The 27666-nt window shown below is 36.1% G+C and overlaps 1 protein-coding gene across 21 annotated transcripts in view; it reads right to left on the bottom strand.

The window, feature by feature from the left end:
* STAU2 (staufen double-stranded RNA binding protein 2) overlaps positions 1-27666 on the bottom strand; it is a 344484-nt gene that overhangs the window by 155081 nt on the left and 161737 nt on the right. For all 21 annotated transcript variants that reach the window (XM_036886315.2, XM_036886314.2, XM_057497970.1 and 18 more), the window contains one exon: positions 23936-23996. In XM_036886315.2, coding sequence (XP_036742210.1) covers positions 23936-23996 — 61 coding nt within the window. The remainder of the gene's footprint in view (positions 1-23935; positions 23997-27666) is intronic.

The following is a 27666-nucleotide window of genomic DNA, read 5'->3' as shown; positions in this document are numbered from 1 at the left end:
GAGATTGCAGAAATGAAACAAACTCTGGAAGGGTTTATAAGCAGAATGGATAGGATGCAAGAGGTCATTGATGGAAATGAAACCAGAGAATAGGAACGCATACAAGCTGATGCAGAGAGAGATAAAAGGATCTCCAGGAATGAAACAATATTAAGAGAACTGTGTGACCAATCCAAAAGGAACAAAATCCATATTATAGGGGTATCAGAAGAAGAAGAGAGAGGAAAAGGGATGGAAAGTATCTTAGAAGAAATAATTGCTGAAAACTTCCCCAAACTGGGGGAGGAAATAATCAAACAGACCACGGAAATACACAGAACCCCCAACAGAAAGGATCCAAGGAGGACAACACCAAGACACATAATAATTAAAATGGCAAAGATCAAGGACAAGGAAAGAGTTTTAAAGGCAGTTAGAGAGAAAAAGGTCACCTATAAAGGAAAACCCATCAGGTTAACATCAGACTTCTCGACAGAAACCCTACAGGCCAGAAGAGAATGGCATGATATATTTACTACAATGAAACAGAAGGGCCTTGAACCAAGGATACTGTATCCAGCACGACTATCATTCAAATATGATGGTGGGATTAAACAATTCCCAGACAAACAAAAGCTGAGGGAATTTGCTTCCCACAAACCACCTCTACAGAACATCTTACAGGGACTGCTCTAGATGGGAGCACTCCTAGAAAGAGCACAGCACAAAACACCCAACATATGAAGAATTGAGGAGGAGGAATAAGAAGGGAGAGAAGAAAAGAATCTCCAGACAGTGTATATAATAGCTCAATAAGCGAGCTAAGTTAGGCAGTAAGATACTAAAAAGGCTAACCTTGAACCTTCGGTAACCACGAATTTAAAGCCTGCAATGGCAATAAGTACATATCTTTCAATAGTCACCCTAAATGTTAATGGGCTGAATGCACGAATCAAAACACACAGAGTAATAGAATGGATAAAAAAGCAAGACCCATCTATATGCTGCTTAGAAGAGACTCACCTCAAACCCAAAGACATGCACAGACTAAAAGTCAAGGGATGAAAAAACATATTTCAGGCAAACAACAGCGAGAAGAAAGCAGGGGTTGCAGTACTAATATCACACAAAATAGACTTCAAAACAAAGAAAGTAACAAGAGATAAAGAAGGACACTACATAATGATAAAGGGCTCAGTCCAACAAGAGGATATAACCATTCTAAACACATATGCACCCAACACATGAGCACCAGCATGTGTGAAACAAATACTAACAGAACTAAAGGGGGAAATAGACTGCAATGCATTCATTCTAGGAGACTTCAACACACCACTCACCCCAAAGGATAGACCCACAGGGCAGAAAATAAGTAAGGACACGGAAGCACTGAACAACACAGTAGAGTAGATGGACCTAATAGACATCTATAGAACTCTACATCCAAAAGCAACAGGATATACATTCTTCTCAAGTGCACATGGAACATTCTCCAGAATAGACCACATACTAGGCCACAAAAAGAGCCTCAGAAAATTCCAAAAGATTGAAATCCTACCAACCAACTTTTCAGACCACAAAGGCATAAAACTAGAAATAAACTGCACAAAGAAAGCAAAGAGGCTCACAAACACATGGAGGCTTAACAACACGCTCCTAAATAATCAATGGATCAATGACCAAATCAAAATGGAGATCCAGCAATATATGGAAACAAATGACAACAACACTAAGACCCAACTTCTGTGGGACACAGCAAAAGCACTCTTAAAAAGAAAGTATATAGCAATCCAAGCATATTTAAAAAAGGAAGAACAATCCCAAATGAATGGTCTAATGTCACAATTATCGAAATTGGAAACAGAAGAACAAATGAGGCCTAAGGTCAGCAGAAGGAGGGACATAATAAAGATCAGAGAAGAAATAAATAAAATTGAGAAGAATAAAACAATAGCAAAAATCAATGAAACCAAGAGCTGGTTCTTCGAGAAAATAAACAAAATAGATAAGCCTCTAGCCAGACTTATTAAGAAGAAAAGAGAGTCAACACAAATCAACAGTATCAGAAACGAGAAAGGAAAAATCACGACGGACCCCACAGAAATACAAAGAATTATTAGAGAATACTATGAAAACCTATATGCTAACAAGCTGGAAACCTAGGACAAATGGACAACTTCCTAGAAAAATACAACCTTCCAAGACTGACCCAGAAAGAAACAGAAAATCTAAACAGACCAAATTACCAGCAATGAAATTGAAGCGGTAATCAAAAAACTACCCAAGAACAAAACCCCCGGGCGAGATGCATTTACCTCGGAATTTTATCAGACATACAGGGAAGACATAGTACCCATTCTCCTTAAAGTTTTCCAAAAAATAGAGGAGGAGTGGATACTCCCAAACCCATTCTATGAAGCTAACATCACCCTAATACCAAAACCAGGCAAAGACCCCACCAAAAAAGAAAACTACAGACCAATATCCCTGATGAACGTAGATGCAAAAATACTCAACAAAATATTAGCAAAGCGAACTCAAAAATACATCAAAAGGATCATACACCATGACCAAGTGGGATTCATCCAGGGATCCCAGGGGTACAACATTCGAAAGTCCATCAACATCATCCACCACATCAACAGAAAGAAAGACAAAAACCACATGATCATCTCCATAGATGCTGAAAAAGCATTTGACAAAGTTCAACATCCATTCGTGATAAAAACTCTCAGCAAAATGGGAATAGAGGGCAAGTACCTCAACACAATAAAGGCCATCTATGATAAACCCATAGCCAACATTATATTGAACAGCGAGAAGCTGAAAGCATTTCCTCTGAGATCAGGAACTAGACAGGGATGCCCACTCCCTCCACTGTTATTTAACATAGTACTGGAGGTCCTAGCCACGGCAATCAGACAAAACAAAAAAATACAAGGAATCCAGATTGGTAAAGAAGAAGTTAAACTGTCACTATTTGCAGATGACATGATACTGTACATAAAAAACCCTAAAGACTCCACCCCAAAACTACTCGAACTGATATCGGAATACAGCAAAGTTGCAGGACACAAAATCAACACACAGAAATCTGTGGCTTTCCTATATACTAACAATGAACCAACAGAAAGAGAAATCAGGAAAACAACTCCATTCACAACTGCATCAAAAAAAAATAAAATACCTAGGAATAAACCTAACCAAAGAAGTGAAAGACTTATACTCTGAAAACTACAAGTCACTCTCAAGGCGACACTAACAGATGGAAACTCATCCCACGCTCGTGGCTAGGAAGAATTAATATCGTCAAAATGGCCATCCTGCCCAAAGCAATATACAGATTTGATGCAATCCCTATGAAACTACCAGCAACATTCTTCAATGAACTGGAACAAATAATTCAAAAATTCATATGGAAACACCAAAGACCCCGAATAGCCAAAGCAATCCTGAGAAAGAAGAATAAAGTAGGGGGGATCTCACTCCCCAACTTCAAGCTCTACTATAAAGCCATAGTAATCAAGACAATTTGGTACTGGCACAAGAGCAGAGCCACAGACCAATGGAACAGACAAGAGAATCCAGACATTAACCCAGACATATACGGTCAATTAATATTTCATAAAGAAGCCATGGACATACAATGGGGAAATGACAGTCTCTTCAACAGATGGTGCTGGCAAAACTGGACAGCTACATGTAGGAGAATGAAACTGGACCATTGTCTAACCCCATATACAAAAGTAAACTCAAAATGGATCAAAGACCTGAATGTAAGTCATGAAACCATTAAAGTCTTGGAAGAAAACATAGGCAGAAACCTCTTAGACATAAACATTAGTGACCTCCTCTTGAACATATCTCCCCGGGCAAGGAAAACAACAGCAAAAATGAACAAGTGGGACTATATTAAGCTGAAAAGCTTCTGTACAGCAAAAGACACCATCAACAGAACAAAAAGGAACCCTACAGTATGGGAGAATATATTTGAAAATGACACATCCGATAAAGGCTTGACGTCCAGAATATATAAAGAGCTCACACGCCTCAACAAACAAAAAACAAATAACCCAATTAAAAAATGGGCAGAGGAACTGAACAGACAGTTCTCCAAAAAAGAAATACAGATGGCCAACAGACACATGAAAAGATGCTCCACATCGCTAATTATCAGAGAAATGCAAATTAAAACTACAATGAGGTATCACCTCACACCAGTAAGGATGGCTGCCATCCAAAAGACAAACAACAACAAATGTTGGCGAGGCTGTGGAGAAAGGGGAACCCTCCTACACTGCAGGTGGGAATGTAAGTTAGTTCAACCATTGTGGAAAGCAGTATGGAGGTACATCAAAATGCTCAAAACAGACTTACCATTTGACCCAGGAATTGCACTCCTAGGAATTTACCCTAAGAATGCAGCAATCAAGTATGAGAAAGATCAGTGCACCCCTATGTTTATCGCAGCACTATTTACAATAGCCAAGAATTGGAAGCAACCTAAATGTCCATCGATAGATGAATGGATAAAGAAGATGTGGTACATATACACAATGGAATACTACTCAGCCATAAGAAAAGGGCAAATCCTACCCTTTGCAGCAACATGGATGGAGCTGGAGGGTATTATGCTCAGTGAAACAAGCCAAGCAGAGAAAGAGAAATAACAAATGATTTCACTCATCTGTGGAATATAAGAACAAAGGAAAAACTGAAGGAACAAAAACAGCAGCAGAATCACAGAACTCAAGAATGGACTAATAGGTACCAAAGGGAAAGGGACTGGGGAGGATGGGTGGGTAGGGAGGGATAAGGCGGGGGGAGAAGTAGGGGGGTATTAAGATTAGCATGCATGGGGGGTTGGGAGAAAGGGGACGGCTGTACAACACAGAGAAGGCAAGTAGGGATTCTACAACATTTTGCTATGCTGATTGACAGTGACTGTAAAGGGGTTTATAGGGGTGACCTGGTATAGGGGAGAGCCTAGTAAACATAATGTTCGTCATGTAAGTATAGATTAGTGATGTCAAAAAAAAAGGCAGTTCCTGTGTGGTAACCTCCAATGAGTTCTACACAAGGGTATAAAGGGCATATAAAAGTGTAGGCAAAGGGTCTGTTTGTGTTTATACAGAGGATCAAAGCCTAGTTGGGCTACCCCGAAAATGAACTAAGATACAATATGAAAAAGAACTTCCAACATCAGCACTCTCTGGAAGACTCATGCCAGAAGATGATCAACAAAAAACCCCAACAAAGATCCACGCACTGCTACAGCTGTAGATGCACTCATCCCACCAGTTCCTGGACTTGCCATGGGAATGAGGAAGGAGATATCTAAGCTGGCCTGTGCATACAGTAAAACAAAAAATTTGACTGGATCCATACTGTTGTAACTCAAACAAGAATTAGGAGAAGTGCAAATTGTAGCGCTCCAAAATCTTACAACTACAGACTATTTACTGTTAAAAGAACATATGGGATGTGAACATTCCCCAGGAATGGGTTGTTTTAATTTGTCTGATTTCTCTCAGACTGTTCAAGTTCAGATGGACAATATCCACCATATCATAGATAAGTTTTCACAAATGCCTAAGGTGCCTAACTGGTTTTCTTGGTTTCACTGGAGATGGCTGGTAATTACAGGTATGCTTTTGTTATGTAACTATACTCCTATTATGTTAATGTGTGTGCGCAATTTAAGTAGTAGCTTAAAACCTATACATGCTGAAGTTACTCTACAAGAAGATATGTCAAAGAAATAATCAATCTTCGCATGTTTTCTTCCGCCTGCTACTTCTATAGCTTTTCTTCTTCCTTCCTAATTACAACCCTTAAATAGAATTCGTGCCTCATATCAAATTTACCGAGTATCATAATTCTTCCAAGTGGTAAAGATACCTCAAGACAAATGCTGGGCACAGAAGCTACAGGGCATAAATATGCAAAGAAGTAAAAAGCTAACCTTTTCAAACAATAAGGCTTCTCTCTCACTTACCAACTTTACATTTCCTTGTATGGCCCTGGAAGATGACTGGTTAGCCAGAGACGGGTAAGATTCCTCAAGGGAGGAACAACCTAAGACAGGCACAGTCGCAGGGGGGTCATCAGGTGATAAATTGGGGATCAACAGAGGTGAGGCTTAGAACCTCACCCCCCCATTCTGAGAGAAATCTTCTGCATCCGTGGATGTTTTATTGCCCTTGTCTAGCTTGGATTAACACATAGTCTACAGGCACACACCTGATCATCTACGTTTGCTCTCTTACAACACTAAACTATGTTTTCTACCTTTATCTTGTATCTACCTACCACTTCAGCATTTTATTAAAAGTCATAATAATAAAGAGAGAAATGTGGTTATCCACATATAAATCAAGTATAAAAATCAAATGAGTATTCATATTTGAACTGACTGTTTATAGTTCATAATGCATGAGGAAAACCGAAAGTTTCTGTGATGGCTGCCCTTGTACTGTTCACCATGTAAGAACTTATTCACTATGTAAGAATTTGTTCTCCATGTAAGAACTTGTTTGTTCTGCTTCAGAAGATGGGAGACTGATGAAAATTAGGCTTGGGGTGGATTAATGATTGTGCATTGAGCATTGACTCCCCTATACAGAATTTTATTGTTGTTAACAACCATTTGATCAATAAATATGAGAGAGGCCCTCACAAAAAAAAAAAAAAAAGTACAGACTTCCAATTGTAAAATAAATAAGTAACCAGGATGTAATGTATAGCATAAGGAATATAGTCAAAATATTGTAACAACTTGGTATGGTGATAGCTGGTACCTAGAATTATCATGTATATAAATGTTGAATTACTGTGTTGTACACCTGAAACTAATGTAATATAATACTGTGTGTCAACTACCCTTCAATAAAAAATAATTATCTACCAAAAAAAAAAGAAGGAACAAATGGCAATTTTAGAACTAAAATACACAACAATTGAAATAAAAATCTCAATGGATGGGTTCAACAGAAAGGAGGAAACAGAGGAAGGCATCAATGAAATGGAAGTTAGAAAGACAGAAATCACCCAACCTAAACAACAGAGGAAAAAAAGACTGGAAAAAGAAATAAGAATGCCTCAAAAATTAGTGAGACTGTAACAAAAGACCTAAACTCTGTGTTACTGCAGTCCCAGAAGGAAAGGAGAAGGAGGGCGAAAAAGGAAAATATTGAAAAAAAAAAAAAATGGCTTGAAAACTCCCCAAACTGGCAAGAGACATAAACCTTACAGGTTCAAAATGGTGAGTGAAACCCAGGCAGGATAAACACAAAGAAATCCATACCAAAGCACATCAGAGTTAAATTTCTGGAAACTAAAGACAAAGAAAAAAATCTTAAAAGCTGTCAGAGAAAAACAAAATTTAACCTTAGGGAAAAAACAATTCAAGTAACAATGTATTTCTCATTCACAAGAACTTCTCATTTCTCCCAGTTACAAGCTGCAAAATCTAAATTCCTCATGTATACAGCCAAGAAGTGAGGCAATGCCTTCTTCCACCCAGCCACCACTCACAACTGAATCCTATACACAGGCACAGCAGGCTGAGAGCACTTGGGAACTGACAGGCTTCTCCTCGGCTTGCTCATGAGAAACAGGTTGTCAGGAAAGGCACGCCAGGAACATTGGAGACTACCTCCTTTGCTCAACACCCTGCTCATAAAGGAAGGGTGTCACTCCCAGAGAAGGGGGCCACTGTCCCCATTCCCACTCCAGAGCAGTGACTCAGAAATTCTGCCCAGGGGGTGTGGTACTCCATAAGAACAGAGCTCTGAAGCTCTCCCAAAGGTGCTGACTTTATTTGAAATGGAATGTGAGGAAGTTCAAGCTTAAGGGCACTCTTGAAAACACTGCTGATTTTGGTTGTAAGCAATTCACAGAAGTCTGGTGGCTTCATGAAAGTAGCAGCAAGCTACACTGTAAACCAGCTAGTTTCCCAGAAAGAACTAGGGAAAGAGACAGCTAAGAAAAGTGCCCTTGGGGTCAGAAAAAAATCTGAAATATTGGCTTCAAAAACTATCCTGAAAAAGGATCTAAATTTAATTGGATCAGAGTAGGTCCAATTTATGTCCCAAGAAAATAATAGGGCTATATGCTAGCAATTAGGGGAGCCTAGCAGCTCAGTGTTAATATTAACAGAGGCAGAAGGCTTTACAGAGATCACAGAGAGACAGCAAAACAGAGCCCTACTAACTACTTTCCATGTAACTATGTGCATGCTGAACACTACTCTCTCTGAGAGGTGACATCAGACTTCATATTGAAGGAGAAATAGACTTTACAAAAATAGTCCAGCTTTTCCTCTAAGAACAGGAATAAGGCAAGACTCCCCAATTTTGATACATCTATTCAACAATTACTAGAAGCTCTAACCAGAGCACTAAGGCAAGAAAAAGAAATAGAAGGCATTCAAATTGGAAAGGAAGAAGTAACATTATCTCTGTTCACAGATTATGGGATTTTATATGTAGAAAACACAGAAGATGCCACACAAAAAGGACTGTTAGAACTAATAAATTTAGCAAAGCAGCAGGACATAGAGTCAACACACAAAAATCAGTTGTATTTCTATACAATAACAATAATCTGAAAAAGACAAAAACAGTTCCATTTACAATAGCAGCAAAAAGAATAAAATACTTAGAAATTCTCTTAACTGAGAATAACTTTTTTGTTAACACTGAAAATTACAGAATACTGCTGAAAGAAATTAAAGAAGGCACAAATAAATGGAAAGAGATCCTGTGTTCATGCAGTGTGAAACTTGTAAGTATTAAAATGTACATACTACCAAAATAATCTAGAGATTCAACACAATCCCTACCTAAATCTCAGTGGGATTTTTTTACAAAAATGAAAAAGAAATATTAAAATTCACAGGGAATCACGAAAGAACTGAACAGTAAAGATTCAGGGCAAGAACTGTAAAAATAGACCAAGTAGGGCTACATCAAACTAAAAAGCTCCTACACAGAAAATGAAACAATCAACAGAGTGAACAAGAAACTTATAGAATGAAAGAAAACACCTACAAATCATATATCTGATAGGAGGTTAATATGCAAAATACATAAGGAATTCCTACAACTCAATAACAAAGGGACCAATAACCTGGCTTAAAAAAAAATGTGCAAAGAAAGAACTTGAATAGACATTTCTCCAAAGAAGACATACAAATAGTCAACACACAAAAAGAGCTCAATATCACTGCTGATCAAGGAAATGCAAATCAAAACCTCAATGAAGCATCATGTCACACCTGGTAGGATGGCCATTATTTAAAAAAGAGGAGAGTGGCAGCTAGACGTGGAGAAACTGGAACCCTTATAAAGCTTGTTGGTGAGAGTGTAAAATGATGCACTTACTATGGAAAATAGTATAGTGATATTCTAAAAATTATAAAAAGGACTATCACATGAAACAGGACCTCCTCTTCTTGGTTCTTATTCACAAGAATTGAAAACAGGGTCTCAAAGAGATATTTGCAGTCTCGTGTTCATTGCAGCATTATTCAAAATAATCAAGAAGAATAGTGTCAATGTCTGTCAATGGATGGATAAAGAAATGTGGTATATACACACAGTAGAAAATTATTCAGCCATAAAAAAAGGAAATCCTATCATATTGAACAATATAGATGAATTTTGAAGATATTATGCTAAGTGATATAAGCCTGTTACAGAGGACAAATACTACATGATTCCACATATAAGAGTTATCTAAAGGAGTCAAACTCACAGAAGCAGAGGTAGAACAGTGGCTGCCAGGGACTGGAGAGAGGGGGAAATGGGGAGTTGCTGTTTAATGAGTCTACAGTCAGTCATGCAAGGTGGAAAAGTTCTAGAGATCTGCTGTAGAACGCTGTGCTTACCATTAACAATAATGTACATTTAAAAATGTGTTAAGAGAGCAGATCTCTTGTGGTACATTTTTAACTACAATTTAAAATAACAAATAAAATTTAATTTAATAGTACACATATCCTATATACCAACAATGAACAGGTGGAATTTGAAATTAAAAACTAAATACCATCTACATGAGCACCCCACAAAAACGAGATACTTAGGTATAACCCTCACAAAATATGTACAAGATCTATATAAAGAGAACTATAAAACTCTGATGAACAAAATCAAGGAAGAACTAAATAAATGGTGAGATTTTCCACATTCATGGATAGAAAGACTCATTACTGTTAAGATTTCGGTTCTTCCCAAACTGATCTATAGCTTCAATGCAATCCCAATAAAAATCCCAGCAAGTTATTTTAATGGATATCAAAAAAACCTGATTCTAAAGTCTGTAGCCAGCACGATATTGAAGGTGTAGACGAAATTGGAGGACTGATGCCAGACTCCAAGACTTAGTATAAAGCTACAGTCATCAAGATAATGTGGTACTTAGAAAAGAACAGACAAATAAATCTACGGAACAATAGAAGGAGCTAAGAAACAGACCCCCATAAATATAGTCATTCGATCTTAGACCAAAGGCAATACAATGGGGCAAAGACAGTCTCTTTAACAAATGGTACTGGGACAACTGGATGCCACATGTAAAAAAAGTAATCTGGACACAGACCTTATACACTTCACAAAACTAACAGACCTAAATATAAAATGCAAAACTATAAAGCTCCTAGAAGATAGCAGGAGAACATCTAGATGACCTTGGGTATAGTGATGCCTTTTTAGATACAACACCAAAAACAAGATCCATGAAAATAACTGACAAGCTGGACTTCATTAAAATTAAAAACTTCTGCTCTGGAAAAGACAATAGCATGAGAATTAAAAGATAAGTCACAGAATGAGAGAAAATATTTGCAAAAGACACATTTGATAAAAGACTCTTACCCAAAAAATACAAAGAACTCTTAAAACTCAGTAGTAAGATATCAAACAACCCAAATAAAAAATGGGCCAAAGACTCTACAAACAGCTCACCACAGAAGATATACGGATGGCAAATAACCATATGAAAAGATGCTACACAACATATGTCATCCAGATAATGCAAATAAAAACACTGAGATACACCTCACAGAACACCACCACCACCACCACCACCACCACCACCATCAAATGCTGGCAAGGGCATGGAGTTACATAATTCCTGTTCACTGCTGGTGGGAATGCCAAATGGTACATTACAGCCACTCTGGAAGACAGTTTGGTGGTTTCTTACAAAATTAAACATACTCTTACATACAATCCAGCAATTGTGCTTCTTGTAAGTAAATTTACTCAAAGGAGTTGAAAACATGTTCACACAAAAATCTGTACACAGATGTTTATAGCAGCTTTGTTCATAACTGCCAAAATTTAGAAGCAACCAAGATATCTTCAGTTGGTGAATGGATAAACTGTGATACATCTAGGCAATGGAATATTATTCAGTGCTAAAAAGAAATAAGCTATCAAATCATGGAAACACCTAGAGGAACCTCAAATATGTATTAGTATGCAAAAGAAGCCAATCTTAAAAGAATACAAATCTATGATTCCAACTACATGGCATTCTGGGAAAAGCAAAACTACAGAGACAATAAAAAGAGCAATGGATATCAGAGGTTGGGGGAGGGAGGGAGAGGTGAATAGGCAAAACACAGAGGATTTTTAGGGTGGTGAAAATATTCTGTATGATATTATGATGATGGATATATATCATTATGCATCTGTCCAAATCTATAAAATATACAACACTAAGAATGACTCTAAGGTAAACTACGAACTTTGAATGACTATGATACATCAATAAAAGTTCATCTTTTGTAAAAAATGTAACATTCTGTAAGTCATGTTGATAATGGGGAGGCCATGCCTATATGGAAAACCTCTGTACATTCCTCTCCTTTCTGTTGTAAATCTAAAAGTGTTGTTTTAAAAAAATATAGCAGATAAAAGGAAGGTCTGACATTTTATATTAGCACAAAATGTAACAAAGAAAAGACATAGTACAGTGAGTGGGAAATGCACTAGTCTGAAGGCTAGCTATCTCACTTTGAACAGAAGCAGCAGATAGGCTCTTTACCTTGTTTTCTTCATTTTTAAAATGAATTAGACTAGAGGAAACTTGAAAACCTCTTTCAGCTCCAAAAGTCTATGAATCATTTTAACACAAACCAGAAAGCTTGGAATAAAACAATACATTTGAATAACAACACCCAAAAAGCCTGTTGAGTTTTTTTTTTTTTAGTGGACTATTACTAGTTTTTTAAGTCTTAAGAAAAAAATCATGTAATGCAGATGGCTGGTCCATTGTTAAAACAAACATTTCACATGCTTTCTCAGCCATTTTAGTGTTTTTACATGATCCACCCAAATGTCAAACTGGTATCTGAAACAATAGTTTGGACATTTTCCATGTTATGAAACATCCTAAAAGATTCTGGTACATGATATATAAAACATTCTTTCAAAAAATGCATACTTAATTTTAGTGGAATTTCTTTAAAAATTATTTTTTCTTAATTATTAGCAAGTGATACACCTAGAAATAAACATGTTGTCTAGCAGCAAATGAACACCTTCGAAGATATGAGTTCAAGTCTTCACCACCTCTGAGTGTCCTCAGACAAGTAATAAAATCACTTCAAGCCTCAATTTTCCTGTTTGTAAAATGAGAGGATGGATGTCCTCCAACCTTTTAAAGCTAAGGATGTCTTGTATTGTTTTTCTTCCACGCATACCATGTTTCAAGGATCTGCCTTTCAGAAAGTTGGCATTTATTTAATAATAGAAATCATCTTCTTCCTGTTTCTTCTACTAACGACTGCCAATTTGAGATTCAGAACATCTTGAGATATGAATTCAGATACAATCCTAACTCAAAGGAAAGAAATCTACTCAGAATAAATGCATTATTTCTGTTAGGTCATTAAAATATCAATAATGACACCTATTATTATATTGTGTCCAACAAGACCAAGCTTAGAACCATGGGTCTAGATAACAGTTGCCTGGTGCTGCTTTAAGTCAAGGCTTTGACTACTCTCACTCCCTTTTATTTCTCAGGTAAAGGGGATTTTTGTCTTTTCAATAATTTACACTCTGTATAGTAAGTTCAGAAAGATCATGGACCAAGTACTTTTTCATTCACATTTGTTTTAAACGAACAGAACTTTAAACTTATTCATGTTAAAATACAATAAAGACTCAATGATCAAAACTGGAACATGAATAAATAGATGAACAGAAGAGAAAGTCTAGAATAAAAACAAATGCATACAGAATCTTAGTATATGATAGCAGTAAAGTCTCAATGCAGTGGGGATTAAAGTTGGATCCATACTTTCAGTATAAACCCAAGTGAATCAAAGATTTTAAGACTAAAAAATAAAACCATATAAGTTCCAGAAGATAAAAGCATTTTTTACAATCTAAGAGTGGTGGAGAAAGCATTATTAACTATAGTAAGATTACAAATGCTATAGAAGTCCAAACACATTAAGAAAACCAAACTTTTCAAAGAAAATTCCATCATAAACAAAGAACAAGAAAAATACTAGCAAGTCATATCATAAAGGCACATATACACTTCTATAAGAAAAAACACTAATAATCTAATCTTAAAAATGAGCAATAGATATGACTATTATAATAAGTATAGAAATGGCTCATAAATGTACAAAAAATGTATTCTATCTCATTCACAATAGAAGAAATACAAAATAAAACTACACTGAATACTGTATTCCAACTATCACATTGGCAAAGATCCAGAAGTGTGATAGCACATTTTATTACTGAAGCTGTGGGAAAAGAGGAAATCTCATATACTGCTGGGAAGAATATAAATTGGTAGTCTCTACTGAGTGTAAACTGGGAACAGCTATCAAAATTTTAAGTGCACACATTTTTTGACTCAGTCATTTCACTTGTAGGAATTTATCTAACAAATACACTTGCACACATGTAAAATGGTGTATGTATGAGGTTTTACATAGCAGGATTATTTGTAATAGAAAAATACAGTAAATAGTGTAAATGCCCATCAGTTAGAAACTGACTACATAATAATAAAGTCCTATACATACCAATATGGAAAGTTCTTCAGGATATACTGTTAAGTAAAAGGAGAAAATTATAGAATAGTCTGTTTCAAATGCTAGGGGATAAAAATAATATATATTTGATTTTGCTTGTATATGTATAAAAAGATTCTGGAACAATACAAAAGAAACTAACCAATAATAAATTATTTGCTTACAGGGTGGAAACTGCTAACAGCACAAAAGTAGAGGGAGACTTTTCACCTCTTCGCATTTTTTATGTTTTTTCACTCAAAAAAAATGAGTAGAAATAGAAAAAAGAAGATTAGTGATACAGTAGAATTTGAACTAAACTTCAACTAAATTAAATATTGTAAATGAAATCAAAGGTCCAAAAGTGATTTAAAAGTATTTCTGCTTCTAGCAGTATAGTGGACTAGATACTCTTGAAGGGCTCTCCGGCTCTGCCACTTAATACAAAACAACTAGTATTTCTTGTACATCTGAACTTACAGTTACCCTGTTAATGCATAAATTCTACTCCTAGGTGTATTCCCAGCAACTCTTATGCATATGTACCAGCAGACATATTTTAAAATGTTCACAGTAATGCTGTTTATAGTAACAAAATCCTGAAAATATCCCAAATGTGGGATCAACAGGAAAATGGATAAAATACCATACATAACAAATTTAATTAATCTTTTAAAAAATAGTTTGCTACTGAAGTATAGTTGGTATACAATATTGTACTGGTTTCAGGTGTATAACATAGTGATTTGACAATCATAAACATTATTAAATGCACACCCTGTGGTTATCACCTTACATCAGACAAAGATATTATCGAATATATTCCCTATGCTATACTTTATCCCTGAGTTTATTTTATAATTGAAAGCTGCACCTCTTTATTCCCTTAACAGATTTTGCCTACCCCCTCAAAAAGTTAATCTTAAATTAAAATGTTAAGTAGGAGAAAAAACTTCCAGAAAATATACAGTATAATGCCACTTTTCTAAAATTAAAAAAAAAAGGAAAACCAAACAAATACTGTTAAGGAATCATACTTACTTGATAAAATTATAAGAAATAAAGGTGGGTGACTATATATAAAATCCTGAGAGAGTGATTACCTCCGATGGCATGAGGCATGGTGGGCCAAGAGATATGCAAGAAGAGGATAAAGGAGAGTGCTCACTGTATTAGCATGCTTCATAACTGGTATGTGCTAACTACATTATGTATCAAGTCTTACCTAGATTTTTTTCTTTAAAAAGTGAGAACATGTAGGTTTAACACTTCTTGGCAAATTTTAATACACTATACTGGAGTTACAAAACTCCATCTTTCTAGACAAGTTGATGATGAGTAATTCTGAGCATTACCATTATTTTTTCCTTATGCTTATTGTAGAGTTTCTTTGATACAGAAGAAAATCAATTAAGTAGTTATTAATACTTCAAGTTTGAATCCCTGGGACTTTCATACATGTGTCTTTACTATGCTCTGTTCCAGTTATGAGAATACTTGTTTTAAACACTTTTCAATCCCCATAGAGATCTGAAAATAAAGAGCACATGTTTAAGATTTCCAGACCAAATTTCAGGAACTGAAATTTCAGAAGCTGAAATTTCATTCAGACTTAGAAAACTACATATTTCCACTTCTTTTTTTAAAAAGTCACAAAAGGACTTTCAAGTTGACTTCAGTACATAGATAACTGCTTCACTAGCTGTTTAATATACTTTTTTGTTTAAATTCTGCAAGATTGTATAATTCAGGCCAAGGTTTGTGAGAAATTAAAAATAAATATGTATATTTTTTCTGATTATAAAACCAGTATATGTTCATTATGGAAAAACTTCTTATATTTTTCCATATCTTTTAGTTAAACCTTAGAAATAAATAGGCCTAAGCTTTGTATTCTTGTTTCAGAAAGGCAGTGCTAATTAACAACCTACCAGCTGTATGTTTCCCAACTGTTGAACTCATCATTTTTAAATCCTTGCCAATTATTTTATTGATCAGAAATGATATACCATTTATTTTTAATCTCTATTTTCCTAACTGCTGAACAATTTTCATTATTTAACATCTGCTCTTTTTAAATGTCCCCTTAAGTCCTTTGGCCATTTTTCTATTGGGATATTTACCTTTATTTTTTAGATTAACTTCTAGGTATTGCTATGTATGCTACAATATATACTCTGTTTGTCATTCACCTTTTATTTTCTTAGGCTGTCCCATGTATTCATTTTTAGTTTTTATGTACCTAAATCTCTTTTTTCTTTATGATTTTATCTTTTGCTTTTATACTTAGAGAACACAACTGCAAAAAAATATGTATTGTTAAAGTGCTCAATTACCTTTTTAAAAAATAATCATCTGAAATTTTTTTGTGTGTAAAAATATGAGTCAGGGAAAATTTTAAAATAATGAAAAATTAAATTCAATCTTTCCTGAGAATATTTCAGAAAAATATGCTGTGTTATCAGATTAAAGACTTACTTTCTAGTTTCAAATTCTTTTTCCTTAAATGAACTGATCTTTAACAACAAACTCAAGGGTATGACTGAAACAGATGCAAACTTAATTAACACTGTCTATCATCTCCCAAGATATACTGGGCAAAAAAAGAGATTCCTAGTCTGACAAATTAAAAGGGCTCTATGGCTTCTCCCCACTTAGGCAGGTCCAACACAGCAACCACTGTGAAAGAAGAGTTTCGTTCCAGACCATTTGGAGGTTTCTCCCTTTGCTCAGGGAAGGAACAGCATTGCCACCTGCAGTCTCAGCAGGCGCAACAGCAACAAGGATGCACATGTCTCACCGCCCTCCTCCTCCAGTCCCACAACTGCTCCAGAGAAACAGCCCCTTTAACTTGTAGAGCCAGGCTTTGTTCAAAGGCCATGTGGGGACTGGGCTGCTTAGGCACAAGCAATCCACCCATCTTTTCAAAACAGATGCTGTAAGTCAGCTACTCTTACATTTCTAATATAGTGTGTGTATATAAATAAATAATTAAATTGGATCACTCCGTTTTATAGGTAAATCCAATTGGTTCCAACTAATTTAACCGTCTCATTACAAAGTGGTTTATGTTATGCGAGCCCCAAAAGGAAATTGTTCAGGTAACTCTCCTACAACAGTTAAAATAATTTATTAATCTATTATCTGAAAAGTACAACCCTCATACACACACTCACACACACACACACACACACACACACACACACACACACACAAAGTAGTGTTCCTAAATACTGCACAAAGCATATAGGAAATAAGCATGCAATCTATCTAGTGCCATGTCACTGGGATGGTTTAGTCTCCTAGTTTCAGTATGTACACAGTTTAATAATATATGGATATAACAAGAAAGTTACAAAAATTTTGGTAAGTAAGAGTCAATAAGAACTCTATCCCACCCCAAAAGTATTTGTCTTGGGTCATCTCTAATGAACCCAGAAGAGCCAGCATATTTCACAGGGCTAAATAAAACTCTTTAAAAGGTTAATGGAAAAATATTTATGTGAAAAATGCCTCCAAATAATCTTTTAGTGGGTGGATTCAGCACATACCAACGAATACCTTTGAGCTTAGTCCAATTTTGAATTAAGTTAGAATCCACCTTTAAGAAACAATGAACCTGTTTTTAAGTAAAACCCTACATTAATAAGAAACATGGAATGTGAATACAAAAAAAGATTATTATCAACTGAACTATACCTAAATATTTTACAAAGGTTTCCATGAGCTGTCAGTAGATCTTTAAAATGCATGATCTTTTAAAAAACATGTTATCATTCATCTGTGAAAATCTAGCTCTTTATGTGCATGCCAAGCATAAAACTGCCCCATGCTAAATTTAACAAAAAACTCACAGTACAAAGTTATGTGTGCTTGCACTTCAACATGACAATGACAGTGATTCAAGGGTAAAAACACACTTTTGTCTGCTGCAGTCAGTACAATGGAAGAAAGCCTGAGAAGGATGCAAAAATTAGGCCCTTATTTTAAATCCGCAGGCAATCAAGCCAGGACAAGGCTATGTAATCACAATCACTTGCAAAACCATTTAAATTATTTTTTAGTTGTAATTGTTAGCAGTTTCTTATAACTGTAATCTTTAAAAAAATATCTCCCACTTCAAAAATTAAATGCAGATGTGCATTAACTTTTTCATCTACTTATAGTTACGGGCTAGCTATGCCAGGTTTAAATTGTCTTCCTTCCCCTCTCCAATTCTACATTCCCTTCTTTTAATTTTCATACACTCTGAGTCCAAGTTAACTTCATAATACTTATTCAAATAATGGTTGGCTAAAAACTTGATCTTTTTAACTACAACTTGTGAAGTAACAGACTTTAACAAAGAAAACAATGAGGAGAGTCACTTTATGATGACATTCTATTTTTAGCAAAGTAATATGTTACCTTTTCAGATATTACTCAAGGATGGCTAGTCATTTTACAAATGCTAGATAATCGAGGATACTCCACATTATAAACTGGTATGTATAACTCTTAATAAGAATATGTAAGTGAGTTGCTCAAGGACAGATAATGTCAGGTAAGGGAGCCAGCACTACCTATCTTAAATTTCTGTCTTCCCCCAAATGTGTCATCCTGAGAGATCCTTGCTCTAGCCTTTGCCTGCAAAATTCTAACACAGGTAATTCTTTACAAGACAAAAATCACTTAAGGCAGAACTTCAAACTTAAGGAACTGATGAAGTAGAAGAGAACTTAGCCTAAATATTACTATATGAATTTAATTTTCAGGTAATGGATTTATCACCTGAGCGATCAATTCCTAAGAGACCAACTTTTTCCTAATGTAGTTCAGTAACAACAAGCTGGCTCAGGAAGAGTCTGGGGCCCCACTAGAGCTACACCTCAGAGATTCAAACATAAACTTTTCAGAGCTGGGCTGCCCTAACCCTCTACAGTAACCTGAGGCAGGGACCACCAGCACTGATAGGAAAGAACCTTGTATTAGCTTTTTCACCCCTCACTATTGGAAACAGGTGAGGGATCATCCCTCCTTCAATTTCTCCATTTGAACCATTATAGGCCAGAGGAAATCCTAAAGTGCTAAGAGTTTGGTGACTTTTTAAGCTGGCTTCAAATAGCTTTACCACTTCTAATATTATGTCCAAAGCAAATCTTTTATGCATTCTTACACATTTCTGATCACTAAAACTCACTGGCTTCTCTATGATAACTCTTCCCCTACCTGCAAAGGAGTTCCAAAATCCTGTAGCCAAGTTAAAAAAAAAAACATTAACAAACACATAAACCTAAAACCCAAAATATCTGTTTAATGATGGAGTTTGCATATTATCTATAATGTAATTTCATGTTAAAACTGTCAAGTTAATAACTATCCAACTTCCATATCCAAATACATAATGTTTATATTCTTTGAAAAAACATTCAATGCCAAAAGTAACTATTTAAACATAAACTATATGTATGTACAACTTGTCTTATTCTTTATTACACTTTGCAGATACTGTGTTTCTTTTACAGATTGAAGGTTTGTGGCAACCTTGTGTTGCGTAAGTCTATCAGCATCATTTTTCTAACAGTATTTGTTCACTTTGTGTATTTGTTTCATATTTTGGTAATTCTCTGAATGTTTCAAACTTTTCATTACATTATTATCGTATTTGTTACAGTGAACTCTAATCAATGATCTTTGATGTTACTATTGTACTTGCTCTCGGGGGCCACAAACCACATTCATGTAAGACTGCAAACTTAGTCTGTAAATGTGGGTTCTGATTGCCCCACCAACTAGCTACTCCTCACCCCTCCCCGTGCTTGGGCTTCCCTTTCCCTAAGATAGAACAATGCTGAAATTAGACCAATGAATAACATACAATGGCCTCTAGGCATTCAGGTAAAAAAAAAGAATTGCATACTTCTCACTTTAAATCAAAAGCTAGAAATGTTTAAGCTAAATGAGAAAAAAGCCAATGTCAAAAGCTAGGTCAGTGTCAAAAAGTTAGCTAGCTGATGTCAAAAAGTGATGTCAAAAGCCTAGACAGTCCAAAAGCTGGGCCTCTTGTGCCAAATTGTTAGCCAAGTTGTGAATGCAAAGGAATAGTTCTTGAAGTAAATTAAAAGTGCTACTCCAGTGAGCACACAAATGATAAGAACGCAAACATGTGGAGTGTAACAATGAAGCAAAACTGAAGGAACAAAATAGCAGCAGACTAAGAGACTCCAAGAAGGGACTAGTGGTTACCAAAGGGGAGGGGTGTGGGAGGGAGGGGTGTGGGAGGGCGGGTGGGAGGGAGGGAGAAGGGGATTGAGGGGTATTATGTTTAAGTACACATGATGTGGGGGACCACAGGGGCACGAAGAAATCAGTGTAGCACAGAGAAGGCAAATAGTCAATCTGTGGCATTTTATAACACTGAAGGACAGTGACTACATTGGGGTATGGGTGGAGACTTGATAATATGGGTAAATGTAGTAACCACATTGTTTTTTTATGTGAAACCTTCATAAGAGTGTATATCAATAATACCTTAATAAAATTTTTAAAAATAAGAAAGCAAAACAGCCTTATTGCTAATATAAAGTCTCAGTGGTCTGGACAGAATTTCAAACCAGCCCCCAGCATTCCCTTAAACCAAAGCCTAATCCAGAGAAAGGTCCTAACTCTCTTCAATGACATGAAGGCTAAGAGAGGTGAGGCACTTACAGAAGAAAAGTTTCAAGCTAGAAGGGGTTAGTTCATGAGGTTTAAGGAAAGAAGCCGTCTCCATAACATCAACATGCAAGGCAATGCAGCTGATGGAGAACCTGCGGCAGGTTATCCAGAAGATCTAGCTAAAATCATTAATGGAGGTGGCTACACTATAACAACAGGTTTTCAATGCAGACCAAGTAGCCTGCTATTGGAAGAAGATGTCATCTATGACATTCATAGCTAGAGAGAAGTCAGTCCTAGTCAGTGCTTAGTTTTAAAGCTGCAAAGGACAGGCTGGCTCTTTTGTTAGAGGTTAATGCAACTGGTGACTTTAAGTTGAAGCCAATGCTTATTTACTATTCTAAAAACCCTAGGGCCCTTAAGAAGGATACTAAACATACTCAGCCTATGCCCTATAAATTGGGAAAACAAAGCCTGGATGACAACATATCTGCTTATAATATTGTTTAATGAATATCTGAAGCCTGCTATTGAACCCTACTGATCAGCGAAAAAGATTCTTTTCAAAATATTACTGCTCATTGGCAATGCACCTGGTCACCTCAAGAGCTCTGATGGAGATGTACAATGAGATAAATGTTGTTTGCATGCCTGATATAACACAATATCTATTCTGCAGCCCATGGATCAAGGAGTCATTTTAACTTTCAAGAATTGTTACTAAAGAAATACATTTCATAAGGCTGCAACTGCCAGAGATAGTAATTCCTCCGATGGATCTGGGCAAAGCCATTTGAAAACCTTCTGGAAAGGATTCACCATTCTAGATGCCATTAAGAATATTATATACAATATGTTTAGTACACATGGTGTGGGAGATCCGTGGGAGAACAGTGTAGCACAGAGAAGGCACATAGTGGATCTGTGGCATCTTGCTGCACTGATGGACAGTGACTGCATTGGGGTATGGGTGGGGACTTGATAATATGGGTAAATGTAGTAACCACATTGTTTTTTCATGTGAAACCTTCATAAGAGTGTATATCAATCATACCTTAATAAAAAATTTTTTAAAAAGAATATTATATACAAGGTATGCATTATATACAAGGTGATTCATGAGAAGAAGTCAAAATATCCATATTAGCAGGAGTTTGGAAGACGTTGATTCCAACCCTCACGGATGACTTTGAGGGGTTCAAGACTTCAGTGGAGGAACTGCAGCTGGGGTGGAAATAGCATAAGAACTAGAATTAGGAGTGGAGCCTTAAGAGGTGACTGACTGAATTACTACAATATCATGATAAAACTTGAATGGACAAGGAGTTGCTTCTTGTGGATGAGCAAAAAAAGTGGTTTCTTGACCTGCTCTTGATGAAGATGCTGTGAAGATCGTTGAAATGACAAGAAGGATTTAGAACATTACATAAACCTAGTTGATAAAGCAGGGACAGTTTCAAAAAACTGACTGCAATTTTGAAAGAAGTTCTACCGTGGGTAAAATGCTATCAAACAGCTCATGTGCTCCAAAGTAATCATTCGTGAAAAGAAGGACCATTGATTTGGCGAACTTCATTTTGTCTTATTTTAAGAAATTGCCACAGCCACCCCAACCTGTAGCAACCACCACCCTGATCAGTCATCAACCATCAACCCTGAGACAAACCCTCCACCAGCAAAATGATTATGGCTTGCTGAAAGCTCAGACTATGGTTAGCATTTTTTAGCAATAAAGTATTTCTTAATTATGGTATGTACATTGTTTTTCAGACCTAATACTACTGTACATTTAATGGATTACAGTATAGTGTAAACATAACTTTTATATGCCCCGGGGAACCAAAAACTTCATTTGACTCGCTTTCTTGTGACATTCACTGTATTGCGATGGTCTGGAACCAAGTCTGCATTATATACAAGTTACATCTATTCTTTGGTCACCATCTACATGTGAAACACATACAACAGATAGAAATTGTAAGAGTGGAATTTTTGCAAGCCTATGCAGAATTATATAATTTTTACAAAGAAAGGAAGGGAGAAGAGTTGGAGGAGATCAGTATTCATTTACGTGCTTACTGGGAAACAGATACTGTGCTAAGTACTTTACATAAACTGAAATCAATTTAATGCTTCCCTTACCAAGTAATTATAAACCCAAATATTCAAACATCAAAAGAAATAAACATAAATTCTCTGAGAATCCTCAACTAATTCCATTTTTTCTTTGGGATATGTGCTAAGCCTATCACATTCGTCACCCTTATATAATATACAGGGCAAAGGCTCAGAGTTGTATTAAATTATTTAAATTATTCCCAGAAAGTAACTCATGAATACCATTACCTCACTGAAATATTCTTTTCAAGAGGCTAGTTTTGATGATCCAAGAATTCAATTTTCATAAGCATGTTTTGATAAGAGTTAAGATACTAATTTCCTTATACACCAAAAGATGTATATATTGAAGAACACTCATTATGACATTTTACATATTTCAGTTTATTCAGCTTCCAAAGAAATAGTGTTAGAAATGAGGTAGATTTGATTTCACTGGGGACTTCAGTTCAAGAGGGTCTTCACTGGCAGGTTTTTTTATTTCATTGATTTACAGTAAAAGTCACTTCAGTGAAAATAGATGCTTTTGGAGAGAAGTGGAGAAGAAGTTAAAGAAAAATGTCTATGCTTCCAATGCATAACAAACAGCTTGATCATGTACCTTCGGAAAAAAAATAAACTGAAGTGGATTTTTAGGTATCTGATAATACTATAGTTGGAATGAAATTCTGAGTAGTTTTATTCTTACATTTCTCATATTTCAATTAGTGAGTGTAACAAAACACTAAAAATTCTAATGACTCAGCACAACATAAAAAATGGTTATTATGTTAAATGAAAACAACACATGTACCTAAAGGCATTAGAACTGTGAAAACAGCATTACTTTGGAGTATAATGGGCTTGTAGATAATTGCTTTTCTTTTTTGATTCTTTAAATTATAATAATGCTGCAATAAAAACAACTTCTAAAAAAAATCATCACTTTGTGGATTAAATGGCACTCTGTCTGCAATCACTTAACTATGTTAAGGATGAAAGTGTCTGGGTCTTCTGTCAGTTCCAGGAAAGCAGACACCATGACTTCCTTGCATCTCCCATTAACACTTAACATGGCATCTCGGCCCAAATGGACCCAATAAATACCCAATCATAGACTAATCACTGAACACTGATGAACACCAAAGTAGTTAACAAAAAAGTGAAACTTACTATTATTTGTTGGTTCAGGAAACCCGGGCTTTGGACCACTCCATCCTTTGTTTTCCCCTGTCTGAAAGATTAAATCAATTGTTTAAATCCAGAGAAACAAACTTACTCAAAAAGAAAAATGTTAACTCATCAATTAGGCAAGGGGAAAGGTCTCTCACATAGTTATTCTGCTAATGTTCACCATCTCTGACCCCAGGACAATGGACACAAGAGTAACATGAACAGTATCATCTTTCCTTTGTCTACATTCAAATCTGTTTCTTATGTCTTCTGCTTTTATCTGTTCATTTAAATTTACAACTTAAGTCAAGGAAGCCTCATATTCAGAATATGTATTATATACAACATGGGCTCTATCTAGGTAGCTAAAAGTAAATAATTATTATTCAAACAGTAAACAGTAATAATCACCACACATGCTAAAACAACTAAAAGAGCTTCTTTATCACTCCTGAGGTTAAATTAACAATAAAAATATTACTTTGTTCTAGAAAAGTCCTATAATAAGAGTCATCGATAATGACATACAAAAAAAGGGAAAACTAAGTCCTAAATTTAGGTAACCTTGTAATATACTGACTTTTGCCAGATGATTTGATCTACGTTTGGTGAAAAATACATTCTGAAACTCAGATGTTTTGAGGTAGTAAGTATTTTAATCAATAAGTGACTTTAAATGATTATGTTCTATGTTTGTGGAGCTGGTATTAGGAATTAGAAAATACAGGAAAAAAAGTCATATTTTCTATTAACATTTTATCTTTGTTATCAGATGTCAAATGGATAAATTAAACCCAGAAATAAACATAAAATACAATTCTAGCATGTAGTTTGCTACTGCAATAGGGTACAAAAAGACTAATGCTGCAAATGCAGACAGATGCTGATGAGAAGGCCTGGGGAGACTCCCACTTACACACTGTCTTTGAAGTAGAACACAACATCACAGAATGAGAGGATAGCTGATTGAAGTGGGTTTTACATTTGAGGAAAGTGTATACAGTAAGGAGTAAGTCACTTTAGGGAGGGAAAGAGCCAGTGATGAGAAGAATGCAGATTCTCTGGTATTTGAGGACTCAGTTAAAGTTGGTAGTAATAAATTTAGCATTTCATTCTTTCTTTCTTCTCCTACTATTAATAATCACTGTTATTTAAATATTAGATTATATTCCCTATGGCTAATTTTTCACCTCCAACTCAATATCAATCCTACGGCTCTCTGATTTCTACCTCAACACTCTAATGGTACTGCTTCTGAAAGGTTTGCTTAAACAGGACAGAGTGAACACAAGGAGTAATCTCTTCTTTCTCCCCAAAATCTCTGAATTAATAATCCATAAATTCTCCCTCCCTTCTCTTCCCACCCCACAAAAATGAAAGGAGTCTACAGTAGAAGAGTTAAGTCAATCAAGGTCTGGAACAACAAGTTCTAACTAACATAGCAGATGTCAATAGGCTGAAACCTAACCTACAGAGCGAGTCGCCAACAAAGAACTTACAAAGAGTAAACTGATTTGTGCCCCAGGACCCCAGAAAGTGTCAGGAATTAGAAGCACACATGATACTTCTAAGACGAATCCTGAAAGGCCTGAAAGACTAGGCGTAGAGGGACTGTTTGGAAGTCTTTCAAAGTGCTACGAAATCTCCAGGTCGCCTCTCTGACCCCAAGGAGACAGATTTCCTAATAAGTTTCCTGTTAGGAAAGGCTAAAACAGAGAGACTCTGGACATCAGGAGCAGCTGAGGGTGGGGTCAGCAGGCCACACTGTAAATAAAGAGATGGGGCCTCAAGTGACATCCTAGAATATCAGATCCCCAGGCTCCTTCCTCATCTGGGCGCAGCCAGGCCCTGGTCCAGAGAATGGGACGGACAACGCAGGGAGCAGAATAAAACTTCAAAAAAAGGTTTAAAAAGAAGTTCTGAGAGACATAAAAGAAATATTGTGTGCATTACACAATAGTAGGATACCATAATAAAGACTATTCTGAGAATGAAGACAAGTTCTGGGAAACAGCCAAAGTAAAAAATTTCAAACAAGACTGGAAGACAAAATTCAAGAAACCTCAGAAAACAGAATAAAAAGTGAAAGAAACAGAAACAGAAAAAGTACGAAGGAAGGAGGGAAGGAGGAAGGAAGGAAGAATGAATCAAAAGATCACCCATAGAACTAACAGGTATTCCAGAAAAAAATGGAAGGAAAGAAATAATCGAAGAAATTTCCCACCTTTCAAGTATATGAAAATTCTAGATTGAAACCCAAATGCCCAACACAATTTATCAAAGAATGCACACAGCAGGTCACTCATTCATGGAATACCTACTCAGTATTACAGGCATGTATGCCACAGGCGAAAAAGTCTGCCACTGATGGAAAGGCATGGAACACACTTCTCTACATTCTTGTCTCATACTAAGCAAATTATCAAATAACAAATATAACTAGCAAATACCAAGCACTAAAGAAAGGGGAGAAACAAATCCCACTGCCTCTTGGGTAGAGGTAAGAAATTCTGTTGCCCCAAAGGCTCAAGCAAACATTCACTGCTTCTGGAAAAGGAACAGAGGCAAAACCAACCAGCCCCTGGGGAAAAAAGGGAGTAGAAAACCCTCGTGAGAGACAGGCCCTCCACCAATAGAAAGCAGAGGTCTGAAAATTCTAGCAAAGGGGCAGGAAACTTTTTTGAACATAACACCACCGCAGATCCAAAGTAAAGTTTGGCTACCATGGGGAAGAAGGCAGAAACATTGAGAAAAACTCCCCTGAGGTCCAGACACACAGAGGCTGCCCGAGAAAGAAGCTGGACAGGAAAATGAAGAACTATATGCCCCCCACATCCATGACAATTCTATAATCACACAATAAGCAACAGCAGTTGATTACAGAGAACACAGGCAGGCCTCACTCCACAGTACTGTGAAGAAAAGACTTCAGACCTGAGGGCGGCAGAACTCTGTAGGAAACTCTCCCTAAACCTTACCCCACACAAAACACTACTACTAAAGGAATGTGAAGTTGGTAGTGACTATAGCCACACAAAAGCCAAAATGAGCTCAGTTACTAACTACACTGATGCCACCCCACCCTCTATATTAACAGTCTGACAGAAGAAGAGTAAGTGTATTTCTCAACATAAATACTATTTAACTCACCCTGTTTCTCAATACATAATTTTTAACACTCATTCAAAAATTATGAGACCCTCAAAACTGCCAGAAGAAATAAACCATTATCAAAAAATAAAGAAATCAGCAAAACAGGACCCAGAGATGACCCCAGATGCTAGAACTCTAAGAAACCAATTTTACAATAACTATGATTAATAGGTTAAAAGATCTAGGGTAAAAGGTGGGCAACATGCATAAATATATGGGGAATTTCAGCAAAGAAATAGAAACCACAGAACAAAAGTAAATGGAAACCCTAGGGGGGAAAAAAAAAATCACAGATGAAAATTAATGTTGATGTCATTATTAACAGATGGACACAGCTGAAGAAATAATCAGTAAGGTTGCAGATAAACAAAAAGAAATTACTCAAACTGAGACACACACAGAGTGAAAAACAAAAAGGAACAGAAAATCCTGGAGCTGTAAGACAATGCCAATGGTCTAACAAATATGTAACTGGGAACTCCAAAAGAGAGAGAACAAGAAATATTTGAAAAGAGAACTACTGAGATTTGACAAAATAACTAAATAATAACAAATCACAGATCCAGTACGTTCAGAGG

The sequence above is a fragment of the Manis pentadactyla genome, chromosome 3 (genome assembly GCF_030020395.1).
Source record: "Manis pentadactyla isolate mManPen7 chromosome 3, mManPen7.hap1, whole genome shotgun sequence".
Lineage (NCBI taxonomy): Eukaryota > Metazoa > Chordata > Mammalia > Pholidota > Manidae > Manis > Manis pentadactyla.
Note: the sequence above shows the minus strand (reverse complement) of the source record. Positions and strands in the feature narration are given on the sequence as shown.